Source organism: Pectinophora gossypiella, chromosome 10 (assembly GCF_024362695.1).
Source record: "Pectinophora gossypiella chromosome 10, ilPecGoss1.1, whole genome shotgun sequence".
Classification (NCBI taxonomy): domain Eukaryota; kingdom Metazoa; phylum Arthropoda; class Insecta; order Lepidoptera; family Gelechiidae; genus Pectinophora; species Pectinophora gossypiella.
In genome coordinates, this window is record NC_065413.1 from 5,015,471 (window position 1) to 5,043,223 (window position 27,753).

The following is a 27,753-nucleotide window of genomic DNA, read 5'->3' on the forward strand; positions in this document are numbered from 1 at the left end:
CTCAGGTCCTATTCGATGTTTTATACCCCATCCATAGCACTGACAGCAAAATAGGCTGGCTTTTTGGACTTGGCGTTTTTCCTTTTTCAGGTTCTTCTGACGACTAATCGTAACTTGTGTTACCTGTACGCTTTCAAACGTAACATGATTACAGTGACGTATCTCTCGTCTCTTTCGTACTAAGTTGTATACTGTTAGTGCGAAAAAGACCACGTCTCACGTCTCTATAGCGCGAAATATATAAAATATGAGGTGGATTACCTACCTCGTTAACTATACAGGGTGTTAGTGACATCGTAACGAATATTGAGGTGGATGATTCAGACCATGATTCTGAGTTGATATCACGCGGAATTTCCTTTCGGAAAATTCTTGAACATTTAGTGTTTTTTTTTTTATTTATTTTCAGTTCCATTCTTTTGCGACGGGTAACTCCACTTGATATCAACTCAGAATCATGGTCTGAATCATCCCTCAAAGTTTTCGTTACGATGTCACTAACAGTATACCCGTCTTGTTATTCGATTCAATTACACAGTCGGTTTTCGTAATCGTTTGCAACTTGGCTAGTTCTATAGTCTCTACTTACCCCGGAGGGAAAAAGGCGTGAGTATATGTATGTGTCTAGTTGTTTTAGTCTGTGTTCAGATCTAACAGATACTGTCCCAATCGCGTACGGCTTAGGATTTACGAGTGCTATAACACTAGATAACACTTCGGAGAATAGGCTTTAGCTTTGGTGTAGTTCAGTGGTTTATGTTGCACGAAATGTTGTGGTACGAAAGTGAGTAGCAAAGTGAATGGGTGAGTGAACAAACTGTTCATTCACTTTTACACGAGAACTGTACGGTGAGTAGCGAGAGTGGAAGAAGCGACAGTGGTGTGTCAAAATTCAGGATCTTAGTAGCTGGAATTCCGTAGAGTCTGCCTACCGCAACGGCAAAATAGGCGTGATCTTATGTAGGTATACTACTATACTATACTATCCAAACATTACCTTGTTGTGTATATATGTCTATGAGGAGCTCGGTGGCGCAGCGGTAAACGCGCTCGGTCTGCGATTGTTGAAGTTAAGCAACTTTCGCAAAGGCATAAGATGGGTGACCACAGTAAAATAAAAACTTTTCATCTCGAGCTCCTCCGTGCTTCGGAAGGCACGTTAAGCCGTTGGTCCCGGCTGCATTAGCAGTCGTTAATAGCCACCAATCCGCACTGGGCCCGCGTGGTGGTTTAAGGCCCGATCTCCCTATCCATCTATAGGGAAGGCCCGTGCCCCTGCAGTGGGGACGTTAATGGGCTGGTGATGATGATGATGATGTATATATGTCTATCTATATAATATTATACGTTGAATGTCTCTCTGTCACGTAGGTCAGCTGGAAGAAATCTCTTTGTTTAGAGACAAGCTTACCTGTACTATCTGTTTTCTTTGTATGTTCCTTGTGTCTGTTTTATTGTGTACAAATAAATAAATACCTTGTAGTAACGTCCGCAGTCCTTAAAAGTTGCATCTTAACTCTTACATAAGCTTACATTTCAATACCTAACGCTGCATAGTAATGAATAAGTGTTCAATATAGCTTGTAAATTTATTAAGATATAGAAAGTAATTATTTATGCTAGAAATAATAGTAATTATTTGTTTATTTATGATATAGGATTCGGTTACCAGCCGCAAGAGACAGAGTGGTATCACCATTGTGTCCTAGTGAGATAGGGTGAGTCATAGAGTAAGGAATAAAACTACGTATAGAACCTCAAGCCTTCCCCCCAGGTCTAGCTTCAATCGTACTGGCAACAGACGTCACATACACACAGATGCGCGTGCGCGTGACAACCCAGTCAAATGAGATACTTTTAAGAAACGTAAAACGAAACTTTTCTTTGGAGTTTGTATGGAGATACTGTCCTGTGACGACATCACCAAAAGCGGTCAAACGTCGTACTCATTGTTACTTAATTCGTAAACAAAATTCGAAAATAAGTCGAAGAGTATATAGTATATAATATGAGATTGATTTTTGATCATCTTAGACTGGCTTCTATTTCTGGATTAACATTTTATATCTATCTTTGACCCAGTCAAATACCTACCCAATTACAACGACTCTGTAAAACGAGGTTTTTTAGGGTATGCATAAGTTCTGGACAATGATTCGTTTTTCAGACTATCGAAAACATAATAAATACTTATTTGAAGCTGGCCTTATTTCATGCACAGCATCACAGCTACTTGTAAGATCTATTGTGATCGCCGTCTTATCCTACAGTTCACCTCTAATAAAATGAAACTGTTAGGTATATAAAACATTAGATAGACGCAAAATGACCTAAACAAACCAATGCTCAACAAAGCAATACGACCTAAACAAAATACGCAGTTCAGTTAAAAAATTAATATTTAATATTTCATCAACACATCCTACTAAATTAACGCGCTAAATCCGGAACTTTACGGTATTAAATTTAAAAGTTCGTGAAAATGCGACATGGTCCGCCGCAACCAACATTTTATATTTGCATACATTTTTCCTGTCCGATAATCCAGTGAGGCATTCAGAAAACGGCTGATGAACTGTAAACTATTGGTCAGGGATAAAAAAAAGCGGGGTGAAATAAAAATAGCTTCGTATATTCGGAGCTATTGGTCCAAATAAAGCTAAAAGCTGGCTGATTTAAAGTGTCCTCAAAAATATAGCAGCCATGTTTTTTATCCCACAAATAATAATTAAATTATAGGCACGAGTTGCCTGTGAGCTAGTTTTACACTACATTTTTACTGTCATTTTTAGGGGGAGGTGTAGGTACGTACAGCACATATCTACTCACTGCCGGACACTCATAAGAAAAAATCAACGTCTCTATAAATACGAAAATTACAAAAGCAAAAGCGTCACACAAATAACAAAACACGCCCTTTCATGTACTTTGGAAAAACGCGTGCGCTTGGGAACTCTCTATGAGACTCTCTCTACGTTTCTTCAAAAACAGATGGCGCTGTAAAGATATTCCTTCGTTTAACTTTCTATTTTCATGGATAACAGACATGTGCATGTATTATCTTTGTTTTTGGGTAGAAATGATGATCCGTTTTATTCCCCATAGGCACAATTTGTTTCGATATCTGCGACACATTATTATTCAAAATACAGAGAAGCAAATTTAATTATATTATGTATTTATTTGTGATCCAAATATCAAGCAAAATGCCATTTCAAGAAAAAGCCGTTTAAAGTATTTTTTCGTTTTTTTTATCATAACTTCTTACCCATTTATGCAATTTTGATGACGTCAACGTAAGATTACATTGTTTTTCATATTCTATATCTAGCAATATATTATAACATGGACTGCTATTTTAGGATATTTTGGCGCTTAAGTAATTTTGCCTTTCCAGTGAAGATAGGCTGCTGCCATTACATTATATTTTTGAATAATTATGTACCCATGTGTTGAGAGAATAGGTAATTATCACGTTAAAATTTGCCAGCCCCATCTATATGAGTTTTTGAGAAATGTAGTCTGGAAAGTCCCTCATTCCTCTGAAGGCTGTTTATGTTGGATCAAAAAGCTTGCAAGACTTTTTCTGATTCGAGTTGGGAATATTTAATAAATGAAGAGCCTGGCACTTGGACCAGTCACTACTTAAACATATACAAAACAGTATAGACATGAAGACAAATGCCCCTTACCCTCGTTCGATCGGAAATGAGAAGCATTATAAGTATGTATAGTAAAAGGGTAAAGGGAAGTGTGGTATACGTTGTACTATTGGAAAAATCTATTTAGTAAACTCTAACTATCATATCCAAAAGACTTGTACTCATATGATTATTTAATATTGAATACGATGATAATAAAAATATTTATTTTATGCTCACGTGCCAATGTAATCTTATAATAAATACTCAGTGAGTGAGTGGGTCATAAGAATAAGTACATTTTTATTTCGCTAATACTTGGTCAATATTAGAATAAAGATGTTATAGTTTTTATGCGAGAAGAATTGAATGTAAATAGTAATTTATTTAGAATGTTGGCATCTGTGTCCTTAGGTCTGTGTCCTACTGTCTGCATCGGTATCTGTGTCCAAAATATTGAAAACTTCTAACAAAGATAACAAACATAAACTCACAACTATATCCCAATTCGGGTAATGAAAGGTACATCCATCGCAAGATAAACTTACCCACACCTTACCGAGCTTCTAACAAAGTAATCAGATTTAAAAAAAAAAAATAGGTCTATCAGTATTTAAAAGTAAGGTACACCCCTGTGGTATTTTAGTTAGCGTATTTCTTTTTTGCGAAATTAGCGAATAATCCGCGGCGGGTAGGTCGTCCATCAAACGCTAATGACCACGTTTGAACGACGCTTCATCTCAGATAGAGCAGAGATAGATGCAATTTTAATCTGCAAGAGATTCCCATTTACTCTCGAGAAAGTTTGGTACGTTTGGTGTTTCTGTAAATAATATTTCAGCTTAAAGAATCAGCTATATCGACCTCTATCATCCTATGCTGACGGTATATAACAAGTGTGAAATATAAATGAACTGCACTACCGAATTTCCTTTACAAGGATGTATAGTTTTACCCCTATTCATGGTGACCTAAGTGAAATCCAATTTAATTGAACATTGCTCCCCCTTTGTTCTAGGGGTGAACTGAATTTAATTCAAAGTTCCCATTTTGAGACAATGGACAGGCAAAAGGCTTAAATTATTTTATTGGTTAAGTTACACGAGCAGGATATATTGAAACTAAGGATAATAATTAAATAGTTTTAGACGTCTTATTTATATAATCATTTAATTATCCCGAACATAACAATGAATCTATGAAAATCACTTTGAAGTGAAAAGGACATTGAAAGATTCTTAAACTTACATTTCTGTCAAACATTTAAAATATCGCCACAAGCGTCAAAATTGAAATACTTTAATAGAAATGTACCTTTTGCTGTCAAGTATTTCATTAACGAAAAGTCACCACGGTAATACGAAGTCACCACGGTAATGGTAAAGTATCGAAATTTAATGTCAAGGATATAGTTGAAGGAGGGGCTCTAATCCTATGATATAGATACCGCACAAAATGCTGGCTAGCCTTTGCCTTTGATGCAGAAACTGGATAAAAGTGCAAAAGAATCTTTTATCTGCAAAATCTTTGATAAAGAATGCACATGCAATGTAACACAGATGGAAGATCTCTAGTAGGTACCACAGAATACCTACGTAGTACCTACATTTTGTACCATCTGTAGGATTTTTCGCTTGAGAACATCGCCTTTTAGAAATTCAAAGTGAGTTTCAACGTATTGCCTTAATATTATTGTGTGTCTTTGTAAGCTAGACATAGCATTCGATTTAGCCCGATTATGTCTCTAGAAAGAGATCATGCTACCTCAAATTTCAATTTTATTTTGAATTTTATATTACGCAAACGATACAGAAGACAATTTTATTTTCTTATAACCCTTTATAAGAAACGGGTGATTACAATACTTGGAATAAGATCACCGAACGTGCAGAATTAATTTCAAAAGATTCAAAGTCTATGAAAACGAGGCTTGAATTCCAAGATCTGAATCGATCATAATCAAAAAGCTACTGAATGTAATGGACGCTATAAAATGCAGCATCTTTCGACGTCGAATTCAATTTCAGTCCGTCGTGACTTTCATAAAATATTAATGTTGGTTTTTTAGATGATTTTTCGCCATATCGGCAATTCCATCAGGCGTGATGAGTTGCACATCAAACGAATCAGATGCGTGGTTGAAATACATTGGTTTTTCAATATTCATTCTAAAATTGAACATGTTCTTTGCTTTATCTTTAATAAGTAACGGAGCTCGGTATATAACTTCCTATCATACAGTATAGGGTGCTAAGAGAGACGGTTTTTATCATTATTTTATAAGAACCCATTCGCTTGCCTGGTAAATAGAAACGTACCTACATTTACTTATAGATATAGGCACTTATACAGAGTGTTAGTGACATCGTAACGAATACTGAGGGGGATGATTCAGACTATGATTCTGAGTTAATATCAACTGAAATTTTCCGTCGCAAATTTTTTTTTATTTTTGCGATGGAAAATTACCCTTGATATTAATGCAGAATAATGAGCTGAATAATCTTTCTCAGTATTTGTTACGATGTCACTTGCACCCTTGCACCCCGTCCAAGTACATACAGGTAGCCATACAAGCAGGCATATGGGTGTTAGTGGCACCGCAACGAATACAGGTGGAATTTCCTGTCGGAAAATTCGACTTGATATCAACTCAGAATCATGGTCTGAATCAACAATCAAGGTTTTCCTTACGATGTCACTAACACCCTGTATATATCCTATTTTGTTTTATATAAAATTATTTTCTTAGTAAATTCAGAGCAAATACAACAAAAAATTCGAAACTAAGATAAAAAAAATCGAAATATGCCTCTTTTACCAGAAAATACTGCAGGAAACAAAGTGAGAAATAGATAAATAATATTTATATTCAAATGATGTGGACCCCTTGGGTCGGGATAACAAGGCACCTACACATTTGTTATTCCGGCAAGGTTAAACCCAAGAGAAAACTTAAAGACCGCAACGAATTTCTTAGATTTTTTGGAAAACTCCAGTGAATAAGTAATATATTATTATTACATGATCTTTTGCGCAAGATATTGTGGAATCTATAATTCAGCGCATGGTGGATGGTGGAGTAGCCTCCCGTGGATTGAGGTCTGTGCCCAGCAGTGGGACATATAATACGCTATTTATATGGTGACAGGTGATTAGCTCACTGCCTCTTAATGGTGGTGCTTTTATTAGCTCGAAGAACTAAACCCAAAAAGAGTAAGATAATAATAAGAATAAGAAATATTTTATTACAGTAAAAACTTAATCTAATGCTAAACACACATAGATATAAAATATATTAAAATTAGCTACTTAAGATTATTTTATGCCTCAACTAAGTAGTGAATCTTACCTACCTGTAACATGACGGGAATACGAGGTCAAAGTAGATATAGGTACTGTAAACAGGGAGAGAGAAAGATCGTCGGATTTCAACTCGTATTCATTAAATTAAAGAGGGTTGACACTTTCCAAGTTTGAAAGGATGACTTATGTTATCGTAACCTACAGCGCTCATTAATAACTCCACTGAAATCTTGTTTTGTTTTCCTGAAACCCGTAAGTATGTTCTAATCTGTTTTGTTTGCTGAGGGTAATTCGAATGTGGATTTAGCTGTTGAGCAGCGGATTTCCAGCCGTAGCGGGGTCCAATCAGCTCGCAACAACAAACACTTCAGGACCCCGATTCCGACCCCACCGGCGTGGTCGCTGATTTCCCCTCGTTCAGGGCTTATCGCTATCGGACCACTTTCACATTAATTCCTCTCAGACGACGTAAGACGATGTTCGCGCCCAACTGGGCACCCTCACGCATGTGGTGTTAAATTTTGTACCGGGTGCAAGCCTCAGCGCTCCTCATTTATGTGGCCAGTATTTAAGACGATATGATAATTAAGTATTTTTTAAAAAATCGAAGATTTTATTGAAAAGCTTCAAAACTAAAATAAGTACAGCATAATTAGTTGATACACACATAAACTCACGCCTATTTCCCACCGGGGTAAGCAGAGATTATGGAATTCCATTTGCTTCGATCCTGATACACTTATCTTGCTTCCTCCACAGTCATCAGTCGTTCAGCATAATTACTATGAAACCTACACCTACTTGTAAAACGATTTGATGAATAATGAACTTATTCCTAAGTACGATAAACAAGTGAATAAATAACAGGCTAAATCCAGAAAATGTAAGAACTACTTAGTCTCTCGTTTTAAAACTGAACAAGCAATCGAAAGAAAAATAAATAAAAATACTGAATTCTATTCAATTGAAGTGCTTTTATTGCTGACTACCAATTACGATGAATAAATTGTGAAGAAAGTGCTTACTCCAATAATACACTCGAGAAATTCGAGATTACTTTCGAGAAATAAAGCATAATGGTATAGACATTGAGCTTTGAGACTACAGCAAAACAAGCATTTATTTTTGTATTTAAAAGTACCAGCCATACATTTTTCATGTCCATACATACTGCATTAAGTATCTACATAATGTTGGACTGACTCACAAGACATCAAAAGGCAGTCACTATTATTGAGTATCTTTATATTGGTGCTGCTTCCAGTACATACTATTTAATTTTAAGTTATATCTGTCACTTTCTTATCCGACGAAAAGGAAAAGGACGGGTAATCAACAGGCATACAATTTATGGAATACACGTCAATTTTAGGCAGAAATTAAAAAAACCCTCCCAAAATTGTATATTGAACAAAAACCTGACAGAATTATGTTGACAGTACACGCCAAACGGGTTCCATATATCAGCGAGATGCCTATTTTATTCGCCCGGATTATTCATTCATTTTATAATTAAACATTGTCAATCGTCTGTCCCTTTCCTTTTCGGGTATAACTTAAAATAACTGTGTGTCTACAGCAATCGGGGCCATCGAAAAAAGATCGGAGGACAAAACAACATCAGACTAAGGAGGCATCAGAGACAATTCATCTACCACGCCGCATTATTTCCAGCATAGTATACTTAGCAGCGAATCGACGAAACGAAACGGAAACTTGAACAAAATTAATATACTTAACTATTCAATCTAGGTATTATTATATTTTCTTTTGATAAGACACAGTAATACTTCGACTGCACCTGACAAGACTGTTGAATTAAAATTGGAGTAGAGAACTAGAGACTGACGACTGCAGTGACCCCCAGACTAAAGACAAATCATTTTTTAAACTTCGAATAAATGTTAGAAATTGCTAACTCTGTATTTTAAGTAACATATTATACATCAATGATTTAAACTGTTATTATTTTTAAGCTTGCTTCGATACTTACTTTATAAGTAAACTTTAAAAAGTTTACCTAAAATAAAAAACAATTAGATTAGTATTTAATTTCTGATTTAAATTAAATATGTATTCATGGCGTAATTTGACACAGCACAGAAGATCATTTTATGCAAGCAAACGTTTAGTATATGTTTTACTTTGTAGGAACTATTCATGTAATAGTTTTTTGTGAATATAAAATTCTCTAAAATTTCAGTACCTATACTTAAAATATACGCCAACGTTACCACCTTTTCCAAATAACAAATTCTGATTCAGTATCGAACCGTCATAACTCGAATTTCGAAGGTGAACATGTTTTGGAGAGAGCTGGTATATTCCTGTCTCGACAAAACATTCGACAGCCAATTTCCTACGAAGGAAGCGAAGGCGGATGTGCGTCAACCGATACTTCTTATGAGTTCTTCCCTGCTTATTTTTGGTTGTTTACACTGCTTACTTACTTTTTATAGAAATTTATGTAGTTTATGTAGTATGTTCTCAAACCCATCTACATTCTACACTACCTAATACCATAATACATAAACATAATAAACAGCCTATATACGTCCCACTGCTGGGCACAGGCCTCCCCTCAATCAACCGGAGGGGGTATGGAGCATACTCCACCACGCTGCTCCACTGCGGAGGGCACGTTAAGCCGTTGGTCTCGGCTATTAGCCGTAAAACACATCCACCTACCATAATATAAAAATAAAACTTTTTAGTTTCTTTGTAGGAAGTAACTACTGAACTGAACTTGAAAATTCTTTCACCAGTAAAAGTTACATTACGTACCTATTCCCTAGTGATATTAACCAAACTATATTATATAATTTTTGATAGCCCACAAGGAAGAAATTGCGGGCGGAAATAGCACCCCATATAGCAAGTAGATCCAAACTTTGAACGAAATCTAACTTTACTTTGACAATAAACATTGTTCTCATACATAATAAAAGGTTTAGTTAGAAAAACTTGTCCCGGCCGGGACCTCGATCGTGGCTCTCCTACTAAAGATGTAAATGAAGAGTTACGACTACGTGAAACTTTCACAAGGCCAGAGTGTTTTGTAAATATGATATTCGTTTATAGTCGGTGAAAGATGGGCTTCGGCATTTTATTGACTATTTTCTAGGAATTAGGTAAGTAAGAATTTGAGGTACAGAACTTCGGATACAGTGAGGTTATTATTTTGCGATACAGGTAGCATTTCTAAACCTCATGAGAAATCCATTTCATACACTATTAGTAAACGCTTCACCAAATAGGAAAGCAACTTTTAGCTATGAAAATTCCACCAATGCGCAATTATGATTCGCTTATTTATTGACTGAGGTGATTTCTTGGATGCTGGAGCCTAAGTAGGTAACCAAGTTTCGTCTACTTATATGACCTACCCAATAAAACATTATAGGTATTTACAAAGTCCAATATTACAGGTAAGTATAATTATTAATATTCATGTGCCCTACTGCAGGGCAAAGGCCCCGCTCCTGTTCTGCCACTCCTGCTTGTCAAGAGTATGTAAGGCCCAAAGTCGTTTTAAAATGTGTTTGGAGATCTGAGCCGCAGGAGGATATGAAATAATCTTCGCAAAATACATCACCCAAAATGTTCGTCAAGAGCGTAAAGCATAAACTTTGGCAATATGCGGCGGGTGGTGGACGCTGGCTGCATGCTCGGGAATCTTCTTTGTTTACGTCCAAAGTTATGGATATTGAGTTCCGTTTGAAGGAGGAATGTTGTACACTCGCTTCATATTCTCCACACGTGCGTTCGTATATGTCCCAACTTTATTTTACGACAAATGTCTATATTTCGTTAGTATTTCTGAAATAAAAACTTTTTATACGTAAATAGATACGTTTGTAACTGTAATTGTATACATTTTTAGCTTTTATTTTTACGTTCACAATTTTCCTTCGTTTTGTTATTTGTACGTGTTTTCTTCGTTTATACCTGTTTCGTATAAATCAGAGTATCGGAAATGATATATCATTTTTATGTGTTTTTTCATTTATTATATCAAAATTGTTATTTCTTATTTCTAGTCTTGTCGAGGGCTAGATACACACATAATGATCGGAAAGAAGAAAACTTAGAAAAACGTATATTCAATCGAAACTGCCTTTTTCTGACTTCTTTTGTTTTTCGTCCTTCAGACGAGATACACTCCACGTAGCTCCACATTTTATAGCAATTTATCACGATTTTTAGCTGGACAGTATGAAGAACTGTCAAAATTTAGGAACACTCAAAAGTGCTGCCGCCTACATTTGAGCATCTAGTTTTTATCCTCATTAACGATGTATGTTAAGGTCTGGTGTTAATACCGTTTAGTTCGAATACCAAACTCAAAGAACGTTACAAACATTCAAATTCGGGGTCCAATCGTATTCAAAAAAGTTTTCCAAATCCCTATTTCTTACCTGGCACCCTGTTTACATTATGAATGTAAACTACTTATAAAAGATGCAGGTCAAAGGGTACTAAATCCATATAAAAGAAACACCTATAGTAAAATTACAATATTCAGATAAGCGTTGAAGAGCGCAGTAAAGTTTTTTATAGTTTGCCGCGTGCGGCCAACGTCAGTTTGGAATTTTATGTGTTTTTATTAAACCTTAATTATTCAGTTTTGTAAAAAGATGAGTAAAGCATTGAATATTATTTATGACAGTAATTTGTTTTCCATTTTACGTTTAGATAATAATAATAATGTCTTAAGCCGTTGGCCCCGGTTATTACTTACTGATGTAAGTACGTATTCGTTACATGAGACATGTCAGGGACCTATGGCGGCTCAGTAATAACCCTGACACCAGGGTTGATGGGGTTGGTAATTCATCTCACAATCCACACGATAGAAGATAATGTCTTTATTTTTCTGAAAATTTGAAGTATTTGAAGATAAAACTATCTGGATAGAAGTAGGAAAAGGATTGTTTAATTGTGCTAGTCCCTGAAGAATTTATGCATTAACATATTTTGGGCAAATCAGAAAGATGTGATCCACATCAACCGCCTCACCACACTCACATGGTTTTTCCCTTCACGGGTTGGAAAGTCAGACGAGCAAACGAAAAGAATGTTGAATGTATATATTTCAATGATGTGGTTTCAATTATAAATGATTATTTTCAATATGTCCGATACCAATAATTTACTAGCCCGAGTAAATAAAATTAAAACTCATATAGGATTTCTTCAAACATAATTCTATTTACAGAAACATTTACACGAAAAGTAATAAACATTTTTGAGAAATTATCGAAAAATTTAAGTTTTGTTTTCTCCTCGTCCAGTGTTCCAACATTTCTTAATAATGGCGAAACATAATAGACCAGGATTGGAAGTAGGGAAGGTTCAGGATTCGAGCTGGACAGGAAAGGAGAAGTCTGAAATAAAATAAAAATACCAGATATTATCGCTCTGATTCCTGCAGACACCGCCTAATTTTATTTTAAACTATTCTGTCATTTTCCTTTTCGCCGAAATGGAAAGGAAATGATGGAAAGGAGTGATGGAAACGAATAACCCGGCGAATCAAATAGGCATCTCGCTGATATGCAACCCGTTTGACGTGTGCTGTCAACTTTAATTCTGTCGGGTTATTGGCCAATGTAAAAATTTGAGATTATTTCTGTACCTACCTAAAATTGAGGTATGTTCCATAAATTTTATATCCGTCGATTAACCGTCTTTTGACTTCTTTGTAGATAAAAAATACAGGTATAACTTAAAATAAAATTGTATGGTGTACACTGGAATCAGCACCTATGTTAAGGGCGCGTTACCTACAATCATAAAATTTATGTCCGTCGATTAACCGTCTTTTAACTTCTTTGTAGATAAAAAATACAGGTACAACTCAAAATAAAATTGTATGGTGTATACTGGAATCAGCACCTAATGTTGGGTTAAGGGCGCGTTACCTACAATTTATATCAAATGCAACTTTACCGTCGGAAAAAACAAAATGATCCAGTGCTTCGGAGGGCTTCACGTGCCGTTGGTATCGGCTATTAGCCGTAAAAAGACACCTCTACAAACCCGCAGTGGAGCAGCGTGGTTGATTATGCTCCATACCTCCCCCGGTTGATTGAGGGGAGGCTTGTGCCTAGCAGTGGGAGCTGGCCAGTATAGTCTCCTTATGTATACCTTTACCACCTACCCTCCACCACAACCACCTATGTATCTGTATCGTCGCCTTAAAGTGAAAACCTCATAAGCGTCTTTTTGAAAGTCATTCGATGTGAGGTATACACGTGCAACACACATCTATTCTCAATGCCGCACATTTTTAGAAAAAAAAAACAACGTCTCTATAAACGCATACCGTAACATAACCGTCACCCAAATAACAAAACACGAACCAATCGTTCATTTACCTCGTTAGGGGGAAGATTGCGCTTGGCAACTCCCTTCTATAAATTTATATGACGGCTGTTTATGTAGTGTCAAAAAAAAGCTTGCATTACCTTTCCTGATACGAGTTGGAAATACTAAATAAATGAAGACCCTGACAATAGGATTGGCTAGACACTAATTAAACATATCCAAATTATTACAGACATGAAGATGAAGGGTAACGTATCTAAACCCTTGTTCGATCGAAAACGGGAAGCATATTTTTTGTATACCGATACGTCACGCGAAGTTGACGAATATAATGTGATTTTTAGCACATTTGAATAACTTGCGTTCAAATGTGCTAGCTAGAAATCCTACTGCTTTTCTAAATACGACTGAGTCTTACGTAGTATATAAGTAATGTCAACAAAAAAACAGAGTAGTCGAGTAAGAGTGCGTCACGTACCTTGACGTGCGGTCCGGCGAGCGCGCGGCGCAGCTCGTGTATATGCGTGGCGACGGCAGGCGATGCAGCGGCGGGCGCGGGCGCAGCGCCGCGTGGCCGCGCCGCCTCCAGCGCCAGGCGGCAGCGCGCACGCGCCTCGGCGGCCGGCGCACGGGCACTCGCCACCACCACGGTGCAAGCGATGCGGTCGTACACCTGCACGGAGACAACCTCTTCAGAAAACGTCTGCAGCTATAGCACGCTCTACAGGTGAAAGTCGCGAGTGTGTTTCGCGGCGTTCGCGGAGACGGTATTAGTAGTTCGCCTCTACTGTTCGGGTTTGTTGCCTTGCGAGTGTAGTGAAGACGGCCAGCGCGGCAACACTGTCTTTACGTAAAGAACTATCTATCATACATAAGTAGTTTAGTGATCAAAGTGTCTAGGCTGTCCAGCCATTGTTACAACAATAAAACAAAAAAAAAACAAAGCGACACCAGCGCCACTACCGGTGGATAATCTTACTATTTTACGAAATGATTGCCAACGTTTGGTCATATCATGAAATAATCGTGCGTGCTCATATCGTCAAACGCTTTGTGTTAATTAATCCAGCCAAACCAAATTATTCACGTTTGTTATGTTATAAATGTTTTATAAAAAATCGAATACCTATTGTGTTTCGTTCGAGATTCAAGATTTGGGAGGCATATCTATGTTAAGACAAATCTCGCAAATGGCACTACATAGCCCTGTCACTGTTTGTTATACGGCAAATAGTGAATACAATTTTTATATTATTCCCTTACTTCCAAAAGAGCTCGTAACTGCAGATCGTCGAGTACACTGTGGAACAAGTCTGGGTCGATGAATGTGGGCCCATCTTGCAACACAGACACGTCATCTAGAGATTCCACCACCAGGTTCACAGCTGTAACAAATTACAATATTGGCACTAGGGAATGCAATCCCGACTCGAGATCACAAATTCGAGATCCCGCAGGATTGGAAATATCAATCCCGCGAGACCCCGAAATTTTCGGGATCTCGTCTAGTTCATAAAAAATGGAAACAATGAGAACTGCTTGTTGGTGATAATAAATTTAATTTATTTAATTGTTAATATTAATATAACAATACGTCACAAAAACAAACTTAAAAACTAGTCATTAAATAACCCGCCCCTCACTGTTCCCGGAGCAAAGGTGCCCACAACACTAGCCGCATTACCGCGTTGAATGGCAATGGCCAGCCTTTGGACCAGGAACGAGCCGGAGCGGATAAATTTAATTAAAAAAAAAACATGTTTTGAAAGAAAACAAAAAACATTATTCTTCAATGTTACTAACTAAATAATTAAGATTTCCTGGGAAATCAGCATAATCAAAACAAAAAGTATAACTCAAGGAAATTCGTCCAATCCCGTCAATCTCGAATGGAATCTCGTCATATTATGACATCTCGCAAGAATTAGACAACATCTCGCGATCCCCCATAATCCTTACAGCCATATAAGCCTAAAGAAGACCCAGAGAGGTTAGGCTATGATTTGGTACGGGACGGAAAGTTACCGTTTTATACGTAGTATCACTCTTTATTCTATGCTAAACTATAAATCGTTCATTGGGCAAATACGTTAAAACCCCATTCATCACATGGAAAATATCTTGAGGAAACCTCCGTTCCCGAGAAGATTGATAGTTTTTCCATGCATTATTCAAAGCTTGCATATTTTTGCATATCACTAAATGCTGTACACGTATACCTTGGGAGATGACGTCTAGCGACATCTAGCTGCTTCATGTTGCAACTTGCGTTCGTTAGTACGTACGTAACTTGGGTGAAGCGCGAACGTAATACTTTCGTTAAATTGCCACAAGATGTCAGCAGTTGCGTTCAGTTCAGTTACAATCGTCCGTACCTAATTCTTAAATGTCAATTTCTTCATTGTGTAACAACCTATTCTATTAAAGATAGTAATTAAATGAATTACCTATTCGAAATCTGCGCTTAAGGTTTCAAACAAACATTGTGACATTAGTGAGGCCCCATCAGGGGCGGGCAGAGTTATAGACAGTCGAATGGCACCTTCAGTTACTCCATAACAAAATATAAAAAATATAGGTACTTTACTTTATAAAAGCACCCATTTCTACTGTTGCTAAATGTTTGTATGCAATAAAGTATATTTGATTTATAGAACACAAACGACACACAATACCGAAAGCTCAACAAGCGGCCTTATGCCGGCCAACTAGATATATAAAGCATTTTCCTCCTTAATCATAGCCTGCATCCTAGGTGTCTTCAGTACGTCTTCCTCACTTCGTCTTCCCCCACTGTACTAAACAGCTTACGAAACTGTACTAATATGCAGTATTGGCCCGCTCAATCCTAGCCTGGATTCTGGGCGACTGCTATTCGTCTTCCTCCTCACTTCGTCTTCCACACATTATTTATTCCCCACCGTACTGACCAGCTAAATACTAACCTGCAGCATTGGCCTCCTCAATCATAGCCTGGATCCTGGGCGGCTTCTGGTCGTCTTCCTCCTCGTCATCCGCAGCGGCCGCAGCGAGGGTCGCGGCGCGGAGCCGTCGGCGACTGTTGAACTTCTTCAGTTCCTCCACCGTACTGGCTAAGTGGATGCGGCTTTGCTTGTCGCGGTCCTGCATCGATAATTGTGAAGTTAACCATACAGCAATTGTTCAAGTATCAGTAATTCCCGCTTCCCACCCTTTCTTATCCTGGCGGCGCTCATTCATTCAACGAACAAGGTCATTCAAATTTCCGAATCATTCATTAAATTCTAGCTTAACAACCGTGCGTGAGAATGTCGACCGGCCAAACAAAATTCAATAATCATCATAAAAGTCGTGAAAGCCCCAAGAAGAACGTCGATGCAGCAGACTTAGTGTTAGCATGTAACATCCATATTGAGGGCAGCCGGCGACACGTTCACGGGCTCAGCGTTATTTCTAATGTCTTCATTTTTTATGTACGGTCACGAGCATTAATATGTATACACTTTGGTACCATGTCACATTAACGTTTTTGACAAATTGAACTGTAAGTCTCACTACGTGTCAAATATGTTTGTGCGACAGAGTCCTAAAGTGGGTACATTATATTGCTCAGGACTGTATAATGTTAGATTAGCATTCCAATTACTTGTATCGCACAAGATAGGTTGTCTTTTGATTTAAGTAATTATAAGTATTTCAATATTATAATTTCGGTTGAGAAATGAAATAGTTATAAATTAGTTTTTTTACTTTAGATGCTTCGGCTGCAGCGTACGTAATTAACACAACAACAACTACCAATACAACAACACAACAGCAACAACAACATAGTTGTATGAAAACAACTTACCCTTATCCACCGATGGTTGAGCACATCTTGTATAGTGATGCGCTGGGTGTGGTCTACGGTGAGCATTCGTTGCACCAGATCCTTGGCTGCGTCGCTGATATCATCCCACATTGGCGCGTCAAACTGCGAAACGTAACAGGAGAATGTTAAATAAAAACAATTATTTATTGCACAAAAGGAACATACAACACAGAAATACAAATTAAACTAACGTACAAAATTCGACCTTATTGCTGAGGTAGCAATTTTTTCCAGGCAAACTTTGGGTGATATTATATAATTAATTAAATAAAAATAACGGGGCAGACAGTGCGAAATAATTAAATAAAATTTATGTACTTTAACTATTTCATATTACATACATAAACGTACACAAATAATGGCCCCGATTCCTGCAGACAAATTAATATAATTTTACTAATTTTACTTTAAGTTATTATTATTAGTTATTATTAAGTTAATTTTACTTTAAGTTACGAGATACCTTTTTAATTATTCATTCATTTACTCATTCTTCCTAAAATTAACAGCTGTCAATCATCCCTCCCGTTCCTTTTGGGCGGATAAGAAAATGACAGATATAACTTAAAATAAAATTAGATGGTATTTACAGGAATTAGCACCAATGTCATATTTATAACATAAAAAATAAAATATATTTGCCTTCTCACGTAACGAGCTCATCAAAGTTTATGCTACTTGGTCTTGCATCTACTATCGGAGATTAAGAACCATTGCTAAAAATTTCCCCATAGTGGATTGTGAGCTAGGGATTAGGATGCCAACTGCCTTAATGGCATTTGTCTTGGCATACAATTTTTTTTTTTCGTTTTTATCTGCGATCAGTCAGTCGACTATAAGCAGATCAGGTGTTGGTAGGGCAGTGCAGAGATTACTTTCCCAATGGAACGCTCTCTTCTTTAAGGTAAGACATGCAGTCTATTTGCTCAAGTCCATTACTACGGCTTTTTTCAGTCGTCTTTGGTAGGTAGGCTTTGTGAGCCTTTCAGCCAGGGGGTTCGGATGGTGCTCCAGTCTGATTTTGTACCGTGCCGCAGTAGATCTTATTTCCTGTTGCACAGTGTTTGCCTTCATGTTTCTGATGAACCATGGAGCATTTGTTATGCTTTTGAAGATCATGTTTTGGGCTCTTTGAAAGTTGTTTTTGGCATACAATGAAGATAAAAACTGCTTTCATTTCAGCTTCTAATTTTATCCTCATTACAATCATAACTTACTCAAGAGTCGCCCTAGACAGACGGCTTCAAGTCTCTCACAAGAAGTACACATCTACTGGCTTGCCAAACAGCACGTACCTATAGCAACAAAATTACAAGTACTTACTCTGAGTCGTCCTCGGCAGATGGCTTCAAACAGTCTCTCCCGAGTGCCAGTAAATGGCAAGTATCCAACCAGTAGCACATGTAGTAGAATGCCAGCCGCCCAAACGTCAACTGGCTTGCCATACAACTGGCTTGAAACCACCTCCGGTGCCATATAGTGCGGAGTGCCAATGCGACCTGAATTCGAGATAAATATTGCATTGATATAATATACCAATAAGGTTTAAATTCGATTCGTTTCACACGTATTATTGATAAGACATAATTATTATGTTAGAATGAGTCAATTAATGTGTGATAAGGAATGTTAAACCCTAAAAAAACTTCGTAATTTCATATTAAGTAATATTTTTTTAAACATCTATTTGCAGCAATGAAATGGAATAGTCTGCCGCAGCCTGCGTTCTGTTAGATACATTTGTAATTATATTTTGCTAATTAAGGAGCTATTCACACTAGCGATTTTTCCGCCGCGATTTACTCATCGTCACGTGCCCGCGGCGAGCACACCGCGATCTTGCCGTTGTCACCGTCACGTACTTTCGAAGTACTTTCGAGGAAGACGAATTCACAAAATAATCGCGGCGAAATTGCGGTGTGCTTGCCGCGAGCACACAGCGATATCGTGGCGATGAATAAATCGTGGCGATGTCGCCGCGTGCACATCGCGATGTCGCCTCGTCTACGCCACGATTTCGCCTCGCCGTGAAATCTCTGAAAAATCGCTGGACAAATCGCTAGTGTGAACAGGCCCTAAAGAAAATAATATTAGAAAAATTACAATTTACAATATAAATGAATAAAAAATTGTTACATATAAGTATGTCAGTTATCTGCACAATGTTTAAATACAGTATTTAGTACGTGCTAGATTGAGAATATTTGAAAGATGGACTTTGAATATATTATTAAGTGTAATGTGCATTAACTATTTAAATCAACAAGTAACTTATATTAAATAGAGTAAAATGAATGGCCAGTTGACAGTTTGCCATCACAAGTGATTGAAAAGTAGAGTGAGTAATTAATGTTACAAATAATTTGTGCCTTCACCAAAATACTAGTACAGTGCCCATATCAAGTTAATATTCATGTCGAAACCTTATAAATCTTTTTATTATATGAAAATGAACTGAATTAAATGTATTTTTACAGGGAATGGTGTTCAACAAGGGTAATGACAGGATTGCGAAACTAGACAAAATAGGCAATATTACTGTCTATCCTGTTAGGGACACAGCGTGAAGATGTGTATGAAGTATGACTGGATTTGACAGGGATTGAAGTGACTATGTTACTGTGAGGTGCCGACACATAGAACTGGTTAACAGACGGTGCTCAAGCGAATATGCGCTTTAATGTCTGCTCCATAAGACACATGATGATACGTGTGAAGACAGAGTGTGCTAGACGATTTTAGGGTTGCCACCCATACTATAATATTATACCTAATAGTATCGTAGTAAAATTGAGGAAGATGTTCTGTATATATATGAAAAGCATATCTCAAAGCTACTATTTTGATTTGTCAAATCACCTGGATTTTGTGTATTTATAAAATGCATTTTACGTGGATCGAACACACCCAAATGTAATTATGTTGAAACCTTTAATCGAAATAATATGGGTAGGTACTTTCAACTGTGGTCATATTTTATTCTATTTATTTCGTCTTAAAAAGGTGGCAACCCCTGGCGATATTGCACATAATGTCCATGCAGTTAGGGCACAGTTTGCTTCGCTGTGGAAGGCTTACCATACTCGTCAGATTTGAGATACGCTTGACCCATAGGGCCCATGAGAGGTCGATTGTCCATCACCAGTTCTGTACAAGACAACCTATTGTCACTCGCTGAGTACCAAAACTTATAAAAACTTATAATAAACAGTTTTGTACAAGACAAATGGTGATAGTCCTATAGTAGGATGGCTCCGTGCTTTGAAAGGCACCTTAAGCTTACTTTTTTTTAAATAATATATGCTCGTGTTTGACCACAATTTCACCTGATGGTAAGTAGGTAACGATGTGGCGTTAGGTGGATCACTCTTGTACCTAATCTATGACTATTTACTTAATCTGTGGTATTAAGTAGTACCAAGTCGATAAATGAGCCAGTGAGTAAGGTAAGCTGTTTATGTAGAAAATAATTCAGATCTCCTATAGCAAGTGAAAAGCATGTGTAACACAAATTGTTTTAAGTTGTGTAGCCCTACAAAACGTATAGAACACTAGCTTTTGCCCGCGACTTCGTCCGCGTGGAAGGATTTTCCCGCTAATTCCCGTTCCCGTGGGAATTTCGGGAATTCCTTTCTTAGTGCACCTCCACGGTACCTAAGCTACGTCTCTTCCAAATTTCAAGTGCCTACGTTTAGCCGTTTAGGCTGTGCATTGATATGTCAGTCAGTCAGTTTCTCCTTTTATATATTTAGATTCGGGTAATAAATATGAATATTGTTTTAAGGTCCAGTTAACATACGTATAGAGCAGTACAAAACCTTATTTAAAGGGAAACCAGCCTAAAATACAAATTATAATAGTAATAAAACGGTATAAAAAATGTCTTTCTCACCGGGTGGTGCCCGATGAGCAGTGGGAGTAGGCAACTGAGCCGCTACCCCAAAGCCCCCAAGTTTGACCGGGGCACAGTTGTCTCGTCCAGCCAATAGCACACAGTGGGGCCTCACATCTCGGTGCACGATGTCATTCTCATGGCAGTAGCGGAGAGCTTCCAGTATCTGACGCATGTAGTGGCTGCAGGTTGAAGGTGTCGGGTGTTAGTTTAGCGGTGACAAGGTCATGGGCCATAATATTGGGAGTAAACCCAAACATATATATTATAGATATATAATAGTATAATAGTTATATATATTATAGATATTGGGTATTAAACCTTCACCTCTGTGCCATGTCTGTCATATGGTCGATGACCTTTACCACGTTTTGTTGGAATGTGCTCGGAATATAGACGTGAGAAGAAAGGTTTTTCGCTCTCAAGGTGTGATTTCTCTTGGCAACGGAGAAGTCAATTGCTGGTTGGCAGAGCCACTATCAAATAAGGCTTTTAGTTTATACTATCTGGTTGACCAATCCCTTGTCTAAGGGATAGGTACACGAAAGCACCTATGAGGCTGGCATGATCACACAGGGTGTTCAAAGCCTCGTTAAAAATAAGAATAAAAAAAAAAAAATAATCTCTAAAGGTGACGTGCCGGATGATAAGCTACTTAACGCTTTTTAAGTTTTCCTTTTTACTCCAATTCCAGTCCGGCTAAGAAAAGATAAGTCAAGAAAAATATTAAAAAAAAAAACAAATTCTCACCATGCCACACCCTCACTGTAGACAAATCCGGCTGTGGCTCTACGAACCACTTCAAAGCACAAATCTGATCCATCCATGCTGAAAACACAATACAAAATAAATTACTCATTTATATTTTTAGTTCTTGTCTTGCCGAGCCTGAAGACCAATTATGCTGGGCAAAGGCCTCCTTCCATCAAAATTAATAAGATATGACTTCAAGTCTGTAGTGTATGTGAGGGTGTGTTGATATTACATAAAATATAAGAAAGTAGGTAGATGATAATATTGTCACATTTTTCTAACTTGCTACAGAGCAATACACGTTTTGGTACCAACCAGTGTTTTATTCAGTTTTCAGTCATAATAGTGGCGACGAGTGGTTAAATAGTGTGCAGAATGGAGAAAAAAGCTATAAAATTTAGTGAATTCAACCCACAAAGTGATAATTGGGACAATTATATAGAACGATTGACATTTTGTTTTGAAGCTAATGGCGTCGTGTTGGATCATGATAAAAGGGCTAATTTCTTTACTGTGTGTGGTTCACGTGTGTACGAGACGTTGGCCGCGTTAATTGCGCCTTTAAAAACAAATGATGTGGCACTGTCTTTTAAAACCATAGTGGAACACTTAACCGAACATTATAGTCCTAAACCAAACGAAATATCGATGTCATTTAAATTCTACAAACGTGATCAAAATCGTGGCGAAACCGCCTCGGAATACATCGCGGCATTGCGGAAAATTAGTGCGGATTGTAATTTTACGGACTTGGAGCGAATGTTACGAGACAGACTCGTGTGTGGTATGAGAGACAATCGCCTTCAATATGAACTCTTGAAACATGACAATTTGACATACAAGAAAGTTATTAGTACTATGTTAGCGTCGGAAAGTGCAGACCGCGACGCTCGTATGATCTGTGGTGGCGCCGAATACAGCGCCGCGGGAGCCGGCGCGGGGGCCGCCGCCGCCGGCAGGGCGCCGCCGCCCGCGCCCGAGCCTATGGACATCAACGCAGTACAGTCGAAGCCGATGACTCGTCTATGCTATAGATGTGGGGACAAACACGCCGGAGAATGTCGTTTTGTTAATACAATATGTCGATACTGCAAAAAAAGGGGCCATTTGGAAAGAGTTTGTATAACTAAGAAGAAGAACATGAATCGAAACATAAATTACACGGAGTATACTGAAGACGGCGATTCCGAAGAACGCCTAAACGGCATATATGTGGTACAAGGAGTGAGTCGCGTGCCTCCTTATGTAGTGGAGCCTGTAGTGGCGGGGGTGCCTATTCGCATGCAAGTGGACACGGGCGCCAGCTTCTCCATCGTGAACGAGCGCACGTGGCGCGCGCTGCAGCCGCGCCTGCCGCCCGCCGCAGCCGCGCTGCGCCCCGCGCCGCTGGCGCTGCGCACCTGGACCGACGCGCCTGTGCACCTGCTGGGACAAGTCACTGTACCGGTCAACTATAAACATGTGTCGCAGGAACTATCCGTTATCATAGCGAAGGGAAATGGTCCTAACCTACTCGGACGTGACTGGCTCGCGCCATTAAACATATCGATGAACATTAATTTTATTTCGAACGCGGAGTTGGCGGAACTAGACAACATTCTATCGAAACACAGTGGTGTGTTTAAGGAAGGTCTCGGTACCTACCGAGGCGAACCTGTGGCGATACACTTGATACCTGGTGCGACTCCAAAATTTCTTAAATCCCGGCCGGTACCTTATGCTATCAAAGAAAGGGTAGAAAAGGAAATAGATCGTTTGGAAGGTGAAGGAGTTTTGCGACCGACATCTTTCTCGGAGTGGGCCACACCGGTAGTACCAATAGTGAAGAAATCGGGAGAAATCCGGCTGTGCGGAGATTATTGCAGCACAGTAAACCAGGCTACAGAATCGGATACATATCCAATGCCGACGGCCAATGAGGTGTTCGCTGCAATAGCAGGGGGAAGGTATTTTACGACCCTTGACCTTGATCGTGCTTACACACAAGTGGTGGTAGATGGAAAAACATCTAAAATGTTAACTTTGAACACATGCAAAGGCTTGTATACAGTACATCGTCTGGCTTTTGGTGTCAAGGCGTGCCCTGGGATTTTTCAGCGTTTAATGACAGCATTGTTGGCTAATGTCCCAGGTGTGGCTGTACTCATAGACGACATCATTATTAGTGGCACCACCATGCAGGAAATGCAACAGCGACTTGATAATGTCTTGGAACGTATTGATCGCGCGGGTTTGCGCCTAAACAAGAATAAATGCAAGTTTGCAAAGGAAAGAGTAGAATTTTTGGGATTCGTCATTGACGCAGAAGGTATTCACCCGGCTCCGAGTAAAGTTGAAGCTGTTACAAACACGCCAGAACCGAAAAATACCCACGAGCTAAAAGCATTTCTCGGATTATACAATTTTTATGAAAGGTTCATACCTCACAAAGCTACGATGTTAGAACCACTACATCGCCTGCTTGACACTGCACAACCATGGAAATGGACTGAACGTGAGCAGAGTGCATTTGATTTAGCTAAACGTATGCTGACGTTTGATTGCACGTTAGTTCATTATGATGTTAATAAACCTTTAATACTTACCTGTGACAGTTCTGAATACGGCGTCGGAGCAGTGCTCTCCCATGTAATGGAGGATGGACAAGAGCGACCAGTAGCTATGGCTTCGCGAACACTACACATACACGAACGTCGGTACTCACAACTAGATAAGGAAGCAGCTTCAATAATGTTTGGCATCACGAAATTTCACAACTATCTAATGGGAAGGCGCTTTCGCATTGAGACGGATCACAAACCGTTACTTGGTATTTTTGATCCTAAAAAACCAATGTCTAATTTATTGTCACCTCGTTTGACTAGGATCGCAATCGCTCTAACATCACATGATTACGACATCGTGTACAAACCAGGGGCACAGATCGGAAACGCTGATAGTCTGAGTCGCTGGCCCATGCCGGTACCCGAACAACCAGAACCACATTTGGGAGAAATATTGTTGATGGCGGAATCTCCAAATGACTTCCCATTTGATGCAGAAAAAATAGCTCAAAATACGCTGAAAGATACAACATTGTCGCAAGTAATTCATTATGTGCAACATGGTTGGCCAATGAAAGTAAACAACACGGACTTGCGACCATATTGGTTACACCGTTCAGACTTATCCGTACAAAACGATTGTCTACTACTAGGTTGTCGTGTAGTTATTCCAGACAGCATGCGGGCTCCTGTCTTACAAGTTTTACATAAGACTCACACAGGGATTGTGCTAACCAAAGCAGTCGCTAGGAGCTATGTTTGGTGGCCAACTCTCAATGACGACATAGAGACGATGGTCAATGGATGCGAAAAGTGCCTCGAGAACCGTCATATGCCACCGAAAACTAATCATGAATGGATTATGCCGGCGAGGCCGTGGTCACGAATCCATATTGATTTCGCGGGCCCTTTTCAAGGAAAATTATTTTTAATAATAGTGGACGCGTTCTCACGCTGGCCAGAAGTCTTCATGGTAAACAACTCAACTTCAGCAACGGTGATACGATTATTGAGAATGACTTTCGCAACACACGGCCTCTGTGATGTAATGGTTTCTGACAATGGTACACCATTCGTTTCGAGTGAGATGCAAGATTTTTTAAAGGCAAATAATATTCGACATGTGACAACTGCGCCGTACCATCCGGCTACAAATGGGTTAGCTGAACGGATGGTACAAACAGTCAAAGACAAGTTACGTAAAATGGATGAAATGTCATGGGATGTTAAGATTCCAAATATGTTGCTGGGATTGAGAGTCACCCCATGCACAACCACAAATAAAAGTCCAGCAGAACTTCTAATGAAGAGACGGCTACGTACTTTATTGGACACCCTTCACCCAGATAATAGACAGCATAAAATGATAGAAAAACAAGTGACAAATAATCAAGAGAAGAAACACCGTGAAACAAGCATAGGACAGAAAGTAATGTACAAGAATTATAGCAATAATGGACCTAGGTGGTTATCAGGTCGAGTGAATAACAAGTGTGGACCATCCAGTTATTGTATTAAGACAGATGATGGAGTCCTTGTAAACCGACACATTGATCAAATGTTTAAGGTTTCTACTCCAAAGACCAGGCCTGAGGAGGGGGAAAGGACAGAGCTAACTACAGAGAGAACTGGGGAAGATGATTATACAAATACTCAGAGCCAGAGTCAGTGTCATGAGTCTGACAGTGAGTCACAAGACATCATACAGATTCCAGATGCAGACCAGTGGGCAGAGATGCTAGGCATTCCTCCAGTGCCAGAGCCAACTTCATCAGCTGGCAAAATCAGAAATAGAGCAAGGGCTCATGATAGATCTCCATATGAGAGGCCTTCTTCATCGAATAATATTGATTATATGTATTAACGTTATATTACATTGTGCAATGAGGTTTACATTAATGATTCAGTTTATTAATTAGAAGTTAAAGTTTATTTTTGTTATATCACGAATGGTATTTAAATTCGGTTAATACTTTAAGATATGATTATTGAAAATTATTTGTTTACAGGCAATTTATGTTTTGAGTATACGCTTACTTAGGGGGGAGGTATGTAGTGTATATGTGAGGGTGTGTTGATATTACATAAAATATAAGAAAGTAGGTAGATGATAATATTGTCACATTTTTCTAACTTGCTACAGAGCAATACACGTTTTGGTACCAACCAGTGTTTTATTCAGTTTTCAGTCATAATAAAGTCTTAATTAGAACAATTAAAAATATGGTGGTACTAAATAAATACCATCAAACAGACAGTATTCAAATTGATCAATAAAACAACTGGACGCGCCAGCGGCTGAACTTTATGTTTGCCTTCGATAATTAAGAATTTGTAAGATTCTATTGTAAATAAGTGTCTCACGCTGTAAAATGGACAGGAAATAAAGGATGTGCACGCCTTACCTTTCGATGAAACCGCCAGCGAACGACGATATCCCCGGGGATTCAGAGCACACAGCACTTCACAGCACAGTCCAGTTCACAACGGTGGCTCAGTCGCCTACGCAACCCTTTGAAGCGATGGGGGTGCGAAGATCTAACAAAACTGTTTACATCTGGAGCGAATTTAGCGATATGCGACTTAGACGCGAGGTATTGCAGTAACACACACGCGCGCGTTGGAGTAAATTTTCATACTGGTGCGGTTGGCGGTTATTCTTCGCGTCGCGGAGCGGGGCTGATGACACGCAATGGCCAATCAGCACACTTGTTGTGACGTGCACAGGGAAGGGGTAGCGGGAATCGTGAGACAATACTAATTTATTTACTTAAGTCAATAGATGGCGCCACCATTTCCAGCCCCCCTTAAAGGGTCACCTTTAAGAAACTATCATAAAGGGGAAAAATATGAAATAATATGCGAAGTTACATAAACTTAAGTTACGATATGCGAAACAAATAGCGTGTTATAGATAACTAATTAACGTATAATAGATATATACAAATAAACTTAATGTCTAAGAGTATACGCGAATGCGAAATTAAACTTACTGGTTAGGCAGAGGACATAAGCGTACGACAGGACGAAGATATGTACCTCTAGAAGTCCTAACAGTAGCCACGCGAACTATACCATCCTTTGAGGGATGGACCTTCTCTACAACCGCTAACGGCCATGTGAGAGGAGGTGTATTATCGGTTAAAATAATAACAACTGTCCCCGGCGTAATGGGAACAGACGCGGTATTCCACTTCTCTCTCGATTGAAGATTGTGTAAGTACTCAATCCTCCATCGCTCCCAGAAAGACTGAACGAGTTTATCGAGCAGTGAATGCCTATGAAGTAAGTTAAGGTTATTACAATCTACTTCAGGCGCGGGTAGGGAAGATAGAGGCGCGGTGTGGAGGAAGTGACTTGGCGTCAACGCGGTAGGTTCCGCGGGGTCGGAACTTAAAACAGTCAAAGGACGCGAATTAAGCAGACACTCTATTTGCG

At 38.8% G+C, this 27,753-nt stretch overlaps 1 protein-coding gene across 5 annotated transcripts in view; it reads right to left on the reverse strand.

Annotated features, from left to right (window-relative positions):
- LOC126370207 (peripheral plasma membrane protein CASK) overlaps positions 1–27,753 on the reverse strand; it is a 403,706-nt gene that overhangs the window by 367,010 nt on the left and 8,943 nt on the right. For all 5 annotated transcript variants that reach the window (XR_007566841.1, XM_050014990.1, XM_050014988.1 and 2 more), the window contains exons 4-11: positions 21,770–21,847; positions 21,020–21,201; positions 20,206–20,274; positions 18,451–18,626; positions 17,107–17,229; positions 16,223–16,400; positions 14,541–14,662; positions 13,756–13,950 (exon numbers count right to left, since the gene is read on the reverse strand). Coding sequence is in view for 4 of the 5 variants with exons in the window: in XM_050014990.1 (XP_049870947.1) it covers positions 13,756–13,950; positions 14,541–14,662; positions 16,223–16,400; positions 17,107–17,229; positions 18,451–18,626; positions 20,206–20,274; positions 21,020–21,201; positions 21,770–21,847 (1,123 nt within the window). In the remaining variant the exon portion in view is untranslated. The remainder of the gene's footprint in view (positions 1–13,755; positions 13,951–14,540; positions 14,663–16,222; positions 16,401–17,106; positions 17,230–18,450; positions 18,627–20,205; positions 20,275–21,019; positions 21,202–21,769; positions 21,848–27,753) is intronic.